We start from the raw sequence: 13,054 nt of genomic DNA, 5'->3' as shown, positions 1-13,054 counted from the left end.
CATGCAAACATGCGGTTGTAAGCGTATAGTGTGTGAGTCTGCATGTAATTGGCATGCTCATATTTATTGACAAGAGTCGTAGGGTTCAATACTAATTTAATATCACTATTGATTCAAACCACTGCTAAAATTCTTTCACAATGAAAAGTAATGCCGTCTCAGTCTTTGCACTAAATCAGTTCAGCCCTTAACGAACTATGTATATTTGTTACGACCCAAAAAATTGGGTCACGATCAGAAAGTGTAAACCAGCAATGACACTTTAATTTTATCTCGTCATCGACGACGTGTCATACTGCCCTGAATGAAAGCTTAAATTTAAAGATACAGTTACTGTGACGACACCATGACTCTTTTATTTCTTTTGTTTGCAGTGCACAAAAGCATCCATGATAAATATTGATACAGTGGATAATGTGGCAAAACTAATAGTAGTTGATGACATTTATAACTTGTGATTCGGGCTATTCGAGTAGAAAGAAATATTAGACGTGTGTCATTAATTATTTGGTATTTTGATTTTTCTCTTCCTCTTCCTTCTCTTTCTCTTCATTCCCTTTCTCTGTCTCATTTTCCCTCTTCTCATTCTCTCTTTCCCCTTTAATCTACCTCACTCTCTCTTCCTACACTGTGCACCCCTATTTCTCTGTTTCTCTTCCTCCCCCAATAAATGCTATCAGCTTTAGATAGCAATGAATAATACCAGGAATAGATAGTAATGAATGCTATCAGCAGTAGATAGCAATGAATGCTATTAGCAGTAGACAGCAATAAATGCTATCAGCAGTAGATAACAATGAATGAAATCAGGAATAGACAGCAATAAATGCTATCAGCAGTAGATAGCAATGAATGCTATCAGCAGTAGATAGCAATGAATGCTATCAGCAGTAGATAGCAATGAATGCTATCAGCAGTAGATAGCAATAAATGCTAGCAACAGTAGACAGTAATAAATGGCATCAGCAGTAGAAAGATAGCAATAAATGCTATCAGCAGTAGAAAGCAATATGTAACAATATATACTATCAGCAGTAGATACGAATGAATGCTATCAGCAGTAGATAGCAATAAATGCTATCAACAGTAGATAGCAATAAATGCTATCAGCAGACGATATCAATAAATGCTACCAGCAGTAGACAATAAATGCTATCAGCAGTAGACAGCAATAAATGCTATCAGCAGTAGATAGCAATGAATGATATCAGGAATAGACAGCAATAAATGCTATCAGCAGTAGATGACAATAAATGTTATCAGCAGTAGATAACTATAGATGCTATCAGCAGTAGATAACAATAAATTCTATCAGTAGATAGCAATAAATGCTATCAGCAGAAGATAGCAATAAATGCTATCAGCAGAAGATAGCAATAAATGCTATCAGCAGTGGACAGCAATAAATGCTATCAGCAGTAGACAGCAATAAATGCTATCAGCAGTAGATAGCAATAAATTCTATCAGTAGATAGCAATAAATGATATCAGCAGAAGATAGCAATAAATGCTATCAGCAGAAGATAGCAATAAATGCTATCAGCAGTGGACAGCAATAAATGCTATCAGCAGTAGACAGCAATAAATGCTATCAGCAGTAGATAGCAAAAATGCTATCAGCAGTAGATAGCAATAAATGCTATCAACAGTAGATAGCAATAAATGCTATCAGCAGAAGATAGCAATAAATGCTATCAGCAGTAGACAATAAATGCTATCAGCAGAAGACAGCAATAAATGCTATCAGCAGAAGACATCAATAAATGCTATCAGCAGTAGATAGCAATGAATGATATCAGGAATAGACAGCAATAAATGCTATCAACAGTAGATGACAATAAATGTTATCAGCAGTAGATAGCAATAGATGCTATCAGCAGTAGATAGCAATAAATTATATCAGCAGCAGATAACAAAAATGCTATCAGCAGTAGATAGCAAAAAAGGTGCTATCAGCAGTGGACAGCAATAAATGATATCAGCAATAGACGGCAATAAATGCTATCAGCAGTAGATAACAAAAATGCTGAATCATATTTATATCCCTAACACACATTGTGTCAAAGTATCTGCTTCTGCATGTTCTGCACTTTGTCTGCCCTTTTGCCTTCTTATTAAACTGAATCTGTTTTTAGTTCATTAAGCTTATTGTATAGTTTTCTATTTTAACCCATCTTGATATGGATATATTTCTGTCTGCATGTATCTGTCTGACTGAATCAAAATGTGAATGCTCTTGACCAGTTTAGAGAATTGATCTATGTGGACCATTTCCTTTGTATTTCTTGTCATCTGTCATTTATTTCCTTTCTCTGACTTGCAACTTACCGTATTTGCTTTTTTTTGGTAGCTATCAAATCTGTCTTTGTGCCTCTTTCAATTCAAGTGTGTGTCTGTAATTCTGATTATGTCCTTTGCTTTTTGTCTGTCCACCCAAATGGATCTACATAAATAAATAAAAAATAAACCAAATAATTTGGGGTCTAAAAGGATGTTTTCTGCTTTATTGTTGACAAGTTCATAAAAAATCTGATCAAAAATGGACTTTTGCTTAAAAACAAAGTAACTAACATATGCAAAATGTTACAATTTTAGGATTACAAAGATTCATGGTAGCACTGCCTGTCTATCCTGTGATCTCATCTGTCTTGTCTGTCCTGTCTGCATTTCTGTCTCCCATTCTGTATCGTCTTCTCTCTTCATTCCTTTCTATCGTTTCTGTCATGTAAGCCAAAATGGTGCTAAATATGCACACACACAAAATCAATATACAATTGTATTAGATAAAAAAATGTTTGAATTCACGTACATGTTCTCCACAGGAAAAGTCAACAAATCTGTTCATATTAACCAATATACGCATCTTTGATTTTCAACAAATGTGTTAGATTTTCTGGGTTATCTATTAATAATGAATGCTTCAGGAAACAGACAAATTTATACATAAATTTGCGATTACTTTATGAGGTGCTCAGGGGTACTGGTGTGAATGAAAAACAATGGAGAGGCAATTACATATGGTATCCTGGTATAATGGCCTCATTATTGTATGCACCAAGTGTGTTTTAACCTTCATCTAACGTAACTAGTTTAGTTGCAACCCACTGCAGTTTATATTGGGTACCAATGTATACCTATGTACATGAGTGAAAAATTTGGTTTTATAAATATGTGCAATTGTACATAGATTGTCACAATATGGGGTAATAAAGATGGTATTTAAGTGCTACATGTATGCAACATGTCCTGTCCAATACTTCAGAGCATGAAATTAATGCATTCAAAACACGTTTTTCTATGAAGATCACATATTATGGGCTACTGACAAATGGTCTTGTCAGTAGCCCGACAAATCAAACAGAGATCAGTATAAAAGAAGTATGGATATTGTTAAAACAATTACTTAAATTGAGACTTTTGCAAATCATGACAATTTTAATTTGAAGAAAAAGTTCTGTACCCCAAGACTTTAATTGTTAAATTCATAATTGAAAATGATTGTTGTATAATTGACATTTTCATGAGAAGTCCGCATCTGTGTGCCCTGTAGATAGAATAACTCTGAGAGTATAGGGAGGCCCATGTATCATTAATGCGGTAGCGCTCCAAATAGCATTTTTGGGCGCATGCCATTTTTTTATTAAAGACAATGGAGTTCTCAATTTGAGCAGGATTTGGTCTCTGTAATGGGTTCTCCCAGAATAGTGACAATTGAAATCACCCAGAAGTCCGATTTTGTAGCAATTTTGGGTCAAAATCATGATTTTGTAGATTTTGGCTCTTTTTTTGCCAAAACAGTCAACACAGGTATCGTAAGTGAGTGGTGTTCAATCTTCTTTTTTTCATGTCTCCTTTTCATTTGATACCTCTAGAAATAATCAAAAAGAAAAAATCAAAAATCTCAATTTTTTTGGGAAAAAATGCAAATTTTGGTATTTTCACAAAATATTGCCAAATTAACAAGTTGGCTACTTTGTGATCGATTACTGAAGAAAATAGAGACCTTGAGTATTCTTATACTGTTGAAACATGTTGTAATTGGGCAGTACAACACATTTCAGGAATGCTGATTTCTACAGAATGTCCAAATTAGCCATAAAATTCACCAAAAATGCCCCTTTCAACCCAATATTTCACATTTTGCCATTTTTTCCCAAAAAGTCGATTTTTAACAGCATTTTTTTGTACAAACTTAACCATGTATGCCCTTTATTTTTCTTTACAGGTACAGACCCCAGTACAGTCAAAACAAAGACACTGGATACAAGCCACAGAAATATTCAATATTTGGTGCAAAAATAGCACTTTTAATGATTTTATCCAATATTTAAGGGTTTCACATTCAAACAAATTGCTTATGTGGTATATACAGATGGGTGTATTTTCAAATTTATACATCTTACAGGACTAAAATCTACTGATAATTGATTGCTGTATTGTTCTTAACAATAATATTAACATTTAAGATCGTGTTTCATTATAATCTAAGAGAAAAAATGGGTTAAAAATGCAATTTACCAACAATTTCCATGATACTTGATTTTTTCCCAAAAATGTGATTTCTAAATTGCTGATATGCACCAGTTCTGTTTAACATTTGTTTACTTTTTTTCTTTATATGTAGTCACTCTAACCTGATAAACAACTTTGTATGTCAAAATGAATTGTTTGCCTTTCCTATATTGGCTGAAAATGGGGCTAAAAACCCAATTTTAAGTAATTTTCTCATTTTTATCCAAAAACATCAATTTTTAAATGGCCCAATGCACTGACCGTGTACAACATTTCTTTCATTTTTCCTATAATATGTAGTCGCCATAACATGCTTAACAACTTCATATACAGTATAAAATTGTTTAACCTTCTAAAATAGGGTGAAAATGAGGCTAAAAATCCAGTTTTCACTACTTTTCTTATTTTTACCCAAAAAGGTCAATTTTTAAAATGGCTCTATGCACTGATTGTGTACATCATTTCTTTTATTTTTTCCATAATATGTAGTCGCCATAACATGCTTAACAACTTCATATACAGAATAAAATTGTTTAACCTTCCAAAATAGGGTGAAAATGAGGCTAAAAATCCAGTTTTCACTACTTTTCTTATTTTTACCCAAAAAGGTCAATTTTTAAAATGGCTCTATGCACTGATTGTGTACATCATTTCTTTTATTTTTTCCATAATATGTAGTCGCCATAACATGCTTAACAACTTCATATACAGAATAAAATTGTTTGGCCTTCCAAAATAGGGTGAAAATGAGGCTAAAAAACTGGTTTTCACTACTTTTCTTATTTTTACCCAAAAAGGTCAATTCTGGTATGGCGCAGGGGATAAGCCCTGGGTATAATTATTTTCCATTTTCAGGATATATGTGGTCACTGTAACCTGGTTAACACATATATATATAAATGAAAAAACATGATGGTATGTACTACAATGTATGTACTTATTCACATGTTCCTACAAAATCAAAATATAAATTCCATAATAAGTAAGGTTAATAAAAGCATTTCTAGCATTACAGTTTTTACAGTATGTACTGTTTCAAGTTGGCAGTGGTGTCAATATGATCAGCGGCCACATTCATGCATTAGTGTTTGATGGTACATCGCTTTTGAGTGTGTGCATACATTCATCAGGAACAGTCTTCTGCAAGATACAGCATCTGCTAAAAAACATGTTGACGTCAGTGCCAACTTTAAATTGTACAGCGTCACTGGGCGGGAAAAACCTCATTTGTACTTTTTGCCCTTGAACATGGATAAAGCAACCTCTTCAATATAAACTCTACACCTACAATGCTTTATCCATGTTCAAGGGCCAAAAGTACATATGAGGTTTTTAACGCCCAGTGACGACAAACTGTAATGTTATCATACCAACATGGAAAACAAGTTAGAGACGGCTTCGAAACTCAACTGCAGGCTAACAATTATGGTTCACGGCTGTTTGAACCGGTTTTCACTGTGTGGCAGTGGCACAATATAAATGCTTCCACCGGCTTGAATTGCCACAAACCAGCCAGCGGTTGAATTTTGGAGCCGCCCCTTACAGTACATTTACAATATTGTTTATCCATAATTTTAAAAATGGATTTTAAAATGGTAGGCCTATCTATGCAGCCATTTGATTGTTTTGACCTATCATGCACCATGTAAAAAAACCAATGGCAAATACATGCATATATTTGCGATCATTGAGCATGTACATGCTGAAAATTATGCTAAGGCCAAATCATCTTCATCACTAGAGGAACTTTCAGCCTCACTTTCTCCATCTGATTGATGAGGAATCATGTCCAAATGCGAATTGTGTTCGACAACCTCACGGAGAATAGCAAGTAGCTGGGGTTTGGACTTCTTGTAATACCCCTTAAGAAGATCAACTTGTTGAACAGTTGCATTGGCTCCAACACTCTGCCACAGCTGACATTGCTTCTTTAAATCACTTACACTTAGAGTCGCGTCAAGTTTCCCAGCATCTTGGACTAGTTCTCCATTTGCAAGGGCTTGTTGTGTCGCCTTTCTTTTGTCTTCTGCTTTTTTCTTCCTTTCCTGTGCTTTACGTCTTTTTGCTTGACGAGCTGGTTCTCCTTCTTCATACAGTCGCTTTAGCTGTTGGTTCTTTGTTCCTTTCTTCAAAGCCATTTCCCTTCCTCCCTTCATGGCACTAAGACAAAGTTCTTCCTGTGCATCTTTGTCTTGATTGTCCAAGAAGTCCACGATGTGATCATGTTTCGCAGACACATTACCACCCACAGAAAGTGGATTTGAGCGACGACACCTGTTCATTTGGTTGTCCACTGAAGCGAATCTACCTTCTACTGCATTATTTGTAGAGTCTCCAACAATAGATGCAGCTTTGGCTAACCGTGGATTGAAGTCATCCCAGTAATATTCACCTCCCGGCAAATGTTCCTCGGCATGCTTTCTCAGCTTCTCGGCACCAGCTGCACACATGACCTTCAGGAGGGACAACACCTGCTCATCTGTTTCCAAATCTTCTTCACGGATCTTTTCCATGTATACATCAAATTTACATGGATGATGTCGGTCTTCGATGCATGGATCTGTTCCTTTCAGAAGTGGAACCGCATCAACAGCAAACATTTCCATCTTCTCCACTGCAAAGTGGTAGTCATCATTCAGTGCAAGAGGAGTTGCTGCTTTCAAAGCCTTCACGAAAAGTGGGTTCAGGATGTCATGAAATATGATTGCCAATGCACGGACCTCTGTCAAGATCTTGTTGTCCAAAAAACCATTATATACATTACTTTCCAGACGATTCAGTCGCTTGACTTCTTTCAGGTCCTGGAGAAATAACATGACAAGGTCCTTGCAACAGTATGTTGCTATCGCGTTCTCACAGTATACCAAATATCTACCACCAACTATCGGCTTAAACATGGTGGACCCCGATTCTTGCAGGCGGTCTTCCGACAGACAGAAGGATCTGAACCGCACCCCTTGCGCATACTCCTTGTTACTTTCTGTGCAGATTAGTTTATCCGTCTGATATATGTGCCGGGTTCCAGTGGTCTCGTTATCAAATTGCAGATGTTTTTCTGCAGCTTGCGTCATAGCCACAGCAGTATTGTTGATTTTGTGGAGGCTGCACGTAAAGTTATACACCTTGGCTCGCCGCTGTGCTTCTTCAACTGAAAGCCCCTCCTCGCGTAACAAGTTGGCCTTTTCTTCAATGAGGATTCGTGTCAGCTTTGTCTCAGTTGCCGCCCGGTCGGACATGTGGCCTACGATATTCGAAATGGAGTAAATCCTCTTGGCCTCATCATATGTCGCTATATTGTGTTTAATGGCAATGTCGCACAGTTGATCTAAACACTTTCTGAATGTACCCAATGTACATTCTGATGTACCTGAAGAGACAGGCTCCAAACAGAGTGTGAATGTACTATCCTCATTGTCATTTGGTCGGAGTTTTACAACAATTGACAGCCACTCGAGTTGTCCTTTGGTCGTCTTATCTGTCTGGAAAACTGCTGATCTATCCGCTCTTTGTTTCCACTCCCACGCTAATCTCAATTTGACGAGATACCCTGCCTCAACTTTCATACGTTGAGCTGTAGACCGGCTTGGAAGTGCTGTACCCTTTACATCTTGACCACTCAATGTTTCTAATACCCGCCTTACAACACTTTCAATTATGTTACAAGACACACCTTTTGTGAGCAGGTCATAGTACACTAGTCTTATTTCAGCATTGTACCTTTTACCTTGTTTTGTTTCAAGTGCCTGTAATTGTTTCAACCTACAGTTTAAGTCCTCATTTTCTTTCTTCAACTTTGCTACAATTTCCGCGTGCAATTTGTCTGCTATGTTGGCATCAGTTTCAAAGTTTTGCAAAAGTCCTTGCACCTTTACATCCTTGCGTAGTACCTTCTTTTGCAGATTGTGTTTCTCACGGGCAACTTTTTTACCATATTTCACAAATTTGTTGGCTTCCTTTTCTTTCTCCTCTGCAACATCCATAAACTCAATGCACTGAGCCCTCAAAGCAACATTTTCCTTTTCAAGTTTTGTGCTTCTACTGACAGCAGCTTTTAACTCACCACTTGTCCTTTTAATTTCTTTTGTCAGTTCCTTTCTAACTTCAGCAACTGCATCTACCTTTTCTTTCTCAACCTGTTTGACAGCATCTCGGCACCTTACTCCAACAAGATTTTGCAGAGTTGTATTTTCTTTAAATAACCTATCATTCTTTCGGTTAGCCTTGAGTAATTTCTGTTGAAGGACATATGCATCTGGTGATGGTCGATGCTTGCCACATCTAAGAGTTGGTGCAACAGGGTCTTTATCTGTAACAGGCAAAAGGTTTAAGAAGAACAAAAGTGATATTAAAAATAACTGTTACTCATGTCTTGATTAACATCATTGTCACACTCTGATGTACACAATTTAAGGAAAACAATGTCATAAGAGTGTAATGTCATAATTGACATTTTAATTATGGTTTAATTAGATGTGCACTGTGGATAAAAATGATACAAAATATAAAACTTGAAACTTTTCACAGATTTATATACGCTCTGACAGGGGACAGAATTTGTACATTTCTATGAAAAATATTGTAATAAGAGTAGTAAAATAAACAATATCTACCTGGTGGAGTAGGGGCGGAGCCAAGGGATGTAACTGGTGACTGTGACAGGTCAAGCCCGGGACAAGTCTGGTCTGGTGTTGAACAATGTGGCAGTGTGGCTGGACAGCGTTGATCTGGTGTAGAAAAAATGTTGCGTGGACGTGCAACTGGAGAAGCTTGGAAACCTATAAGGAAAAGTAAACAATATCAAGTTTTATTATTTTCCATAATTTAAAATGTACATACATGTAGAAGCAAAACAATAACAAGATGCAGAGGAAAGACTCAAAATTACAAATCATAAACTGATTAATAAGAGTTTCAGGCTTCACTTGTAAGGCGCTAGAGTGTGTCACTCGCCTTCAAATCACTTGGAGTGTGAAGTTTGTGCTACAATTTTTTTTTACAATGTATTTTACAATGTAATGCCCTTTTAATGAAGTACAATCATATCTACCTGGTGGACCGGGTACAGAGCTTGGGGATGACACATCAATCGACATCTGTGACTGATCAACACTCGACGCACTTGGATAGGTCTGGTCCGGGGCAAGTTGTGGTGTGACTGGGCAGCTTTGGGGTGCACATGGTGAAGGTTGGGGAACTGTAATTGAACAATACAAAACATGAGTTAAACTTTAAGACGAAAAACAAATAAATTCCTTAAAATTGCAGAACTTTTCTTTTAACACATGTCTGTTGTGCTGCAAATCACTCCCTTGAAGTCAAGGTGAGCCTACCTTAATGTTACGCCAATCAAACAATTTAATTTTTGAGGCCTTATCAAATTAATGGTATAGAAAACGGTAAATTTTCATTATACTTGAATACCTGCATACAAAAACAAGCGGCAGAAAGTATTAAAATGTTTTGCCTATAGTTTTAGCGATATTTACCTTGATTTTGTTGTAGTGCGGTTGAATCAAGATGAGACGTCAAGTCTTCAGGAGTCTTAAATGACGGTTCATCCGGACCTTCACAGAGCTCAGGTAGGAGCGGTGCAAATGTTGGAGGTGCGTGTGATAGTTCATCTGACGAGCTAGGTGCAACTTTACATGGCTGTGGCGGTTCATCTCTAGACAGAGGTGTCTGAAACACTGAAGAGGAAATTCAATGTTAAAATTGAATGTATTGTTAAAATTGTCTTTGAAATCACTGTGTGTATTAAGCATGCACTACATGAGACTAAAAATATGCTCTAGATTTTCCATTTTTTAAATTAAAAACATGGATAACCTACTGTGTTTTACACATATAATATGGTTAAAAAAACGGTATGTCTCAAAGCCCATGGCAGTTTCAAAAACAAATGTGGTATGCACTGCAGTGTTTTTTGTTTTGATTTAAGGATATTTTTTTAAACTTAATAAACTTAATTTTAAATTAATTTTACGAGTATCGAATCAAGTAAATTTTCTTCAAAATATTTCTCGGAATTGATTTGATGGCAAAATAAAAAATATATTTGCTGTTTCAGCTGAAATGGATGTGCTAAGAAAAATTAACGTGCAAGGAGCCTTTGAGACATAACTTGTGTTTGGCCTAACATTTTAGAACACAGAAAGCCTACCTCTTCCATTTCCAATTTGTCCTGCCCAAACAAAACTGGAGTTGAGGAAATTTTCAAGTGCCTTGGCTTGGTTTTTGCCATTTCGTTTAGCCCGTGCATTGTAATTCTTTACCAATCGACGATACTGAGTCATTACAATAGAGATCTTCGACTGTAGCTGTCGTATGGTCCTCCCACTTGAGTTTGGCAATTGAAACAGTTGGAGCCACCGTAGCAATAACTCTGCACTGTTGGAATCATTGTGAGCTGACGTGTAGGTTTCTGATGACAAGTTCAATTCAATGAAGTCACGATGAAGGAGAGGCACTGTTGTACATGTTGCAGCATTGTCAAGAGGAAATTTGCTGTTGATTAAATTGATAATGAAAAAATTAAATTAGTTAAAAAAGCTACAAAAAATTAAAATGATAGCCGTCTTTTATACCATTAATAAAAAGAAAATGAGAAAAAGAAAGAAAAAAAATAACAGAGAACCTGAGTGAGTGTACCATCTAAAAATCAAAATCAGAAGTACATGTAGGCCTAAAGGAAAATAGGATGACATAAAATAAATATAAATTTTATTTAATCATTTTAATACAAGCATTTTACAGAAAGTAAAAAAAAAGAACAGATTTGAAAATGTTTGAAAAAAAGTACATGATTATAGACAGGAACCTTTAATAGGCCTACATTACAATAACCGCAGAAATTAGATTAAATTAAAGTCAAGATTTTTTTTTTAAATCCGACTTGGATAAGAAAAAATTATTGACTTGCTTTAAAAAATTTAATCTTTGTTATTATCGTATAAATGTAGGCGTATTTAGGCAAAAAAAAAAGGTTCGTCTCAAAGCTCACAAGTTTTTTGAAAACAAATGCGAAATGTGATTTTTTTTTTTTATATCATTATTATTATTTATTCCCAACTTGGTATTCGAGAAAAAAGTCTGATTTTCACCGATTTTTTCTGGTAAACACTAAAAAAAAAAAATTTTGAAATAAAAAAAATCTGCATTTCTTTTTTTTTCAAATCTCGCGATTTTAAATGCGCATGTAAGCTTTGAGGCAAACCTTTTTTTTTTGGCCTTATCACATCAACCTAATTAAAAAACATTTTCAAATCTTTTTTTTTTTTTTAACCAAATTTTTTTTTTCTTTTTCTCATTTTCTTCTTTTTTTTCTCCCTCTTTTTCTCATTTTCTTTTTATTAAAAAATATTACCAAACACATAAAATGCAGTTTAAAATTTAAAAGTATCTTATTATGTGTTTCCATAACTTTATTAAGACATAAAATGCACATTTAAATATTGGAATAATTATTCAGTAATAAATTGTTATGACCTGCACCCCCTGGCCCAAGCACTTCCATACCACCCTCTGACCCGAGCGTGTTATTGCACCATAATTTACTAAGCTAGGGAGTCATTAATGATGTCACTGTATTGCCGCACGTGTACCACACATCAAAACAAACCCCCCCGCACTGTGGAAATTAACCATTGTTTACGGCATCTATACACAGGGAAAATGAGGCTCTACTCAGCCGGTAAACCCCAGAATTTATGCTTTTTCTATGAATTATGTTTCATTTAAACGCTAAATATTATCATAATAAGTATCAGTATCAACTAAACTCAATATTTTTAATGGTAAATTTCACATTTAGTGTGTCAAAATTGGAAGAAATGAGGTTGATCAGCTTACCTTGCCGTCTCGGCAACCCACGCAACCATAGGCGACATGATGGATTCTTCGATTTCTCATGGAAAAATTTCTCTCCCAGCCTGACTTCAAATGGCAGGCGCACAAACATTACTACTGCTATCGTAGCGAAAATCCACAAGACATATCTAGAATATGTCAGCATTTGCATGGTATAACCTTCATATCGAAGGCACAATTGAAAACTGGAAAAATATTGAGATTTATTTCGCAATTTTTGAAAAAAAATTTCCGGCGGACTTCTCAAGCTGTAGCGTCGGTTCGGAGTGACCTATGACCTTCCAGGTTTTTGTGAATGAATTGGCGTCCCTTTAACTTTTAGTACGCCGAATATGATTGGCCTAAGTAAAATAATTTTTTTGCGCCAACCAATAGAAAACATGGTTAAATTTAGGATTTTGACAAGGCATTAATTGGCCGATACTGCGTGTGAGGAGCCACGGGGAATTACGGGGAGATAATTGACCGCTCTAGTGCTCACACTGATGCTGTCAGAATTATTAGCAATGTTTATAATAATAATTAAAATACTTCCCGGCCGTCAATGAAGCTAAAATTTGGCAAGTATGCAGAAATAATATTTATTTGCACAGAAAAAAAAAATTACAGCAGTGCGATTTTTCGTTACAATTTTACGGCGATTCAAAACATGCAAGTTTTTCAGTGAAATATGCAG

The 13,054-nt window shown here is 35.8% G+C and overlaps 1 protein-coding gene across 1 annotated transcript; it reads right to left on the bottom strand.

Annotated features, from left to right (window-relative positions):
• Positions 1 to 4,279: 4,279 nt before the first annotated feature.
• Positions 4,280 to 12,937, bottom strand: LOC140145594 (uncharacterized). Its single transcript, XM_072167290.1, has 6 exons — positions 12,361 to 12,937; positions 10,673 to 11,016; positions 9,999 to 10,199; positions 9,560 to 9,706; positions 9,123 to 9,287; positions 4,280 to 8,818 (listed from the first exon to the last, which is right to left on the bottom strand). The coding sequence occupies exons 1-6, from the start codon at positions 12,396 to 12,398 to the stop codon at positions 6,222 to 6,224; spliced, it is 3,492 nt and encodes a 1,163-aa protein (XP_072023391.1). The 5' UTR covers positions 12,399 to 12,937; the 3' UTR covers positions 4,280 to 6,221.
• Positions 12,938 to 13,054: the final 117 nt, after the last annotated feature.

Source organism: Amphiura filiformis, unplaced genomic scaffold, assembly GCF_039555335.1.
Source record: "Amphiura filiformis unplaced genomic scaffold, Afil_fr2py scaffold_439, whole genome shotgun sequence".
Taxonomy (NCBI): domain Eukaryota; kingdom Metazoa; phylum Echinodermata; class Ophiuroidea; order Amphilepidida; family Amphiuridae; genus Amphiura; species Amphiura filiformis.
The sequence above is the reverse complement of the archived record's forward strand: the minus strand, read 5'-3'. Positions and strand labels throughout refer to the sequence as shown.

What these genes read in the sequence shown, in the direction of transcription:
- LOC140145594 (XM_072167290.1), bottom strand. Translation starts at nt 12,398, where the DNA reads ATGTCGCCTATGGTTGCGTGGGTTGCCGAGACGGCAAG. An exon ending in ACAAATTGGAAATGGAAGAG is followed by an intron (nt 10,200 to 10,672) that starts GTAGGCTTTCTG and finishes TTTCCTCTTCAG; the next exon opens with TGTTTCAGACACCTCTGTCT. An exon ending in CGCACTACAACAAAATCAAG is followed by an intron (nt 9,707 to 9,998) that starts GTAAATATCGCT and finishes GTTCAATTACAG; the next exon opens with TTCCCCAACCTTCACCATGT.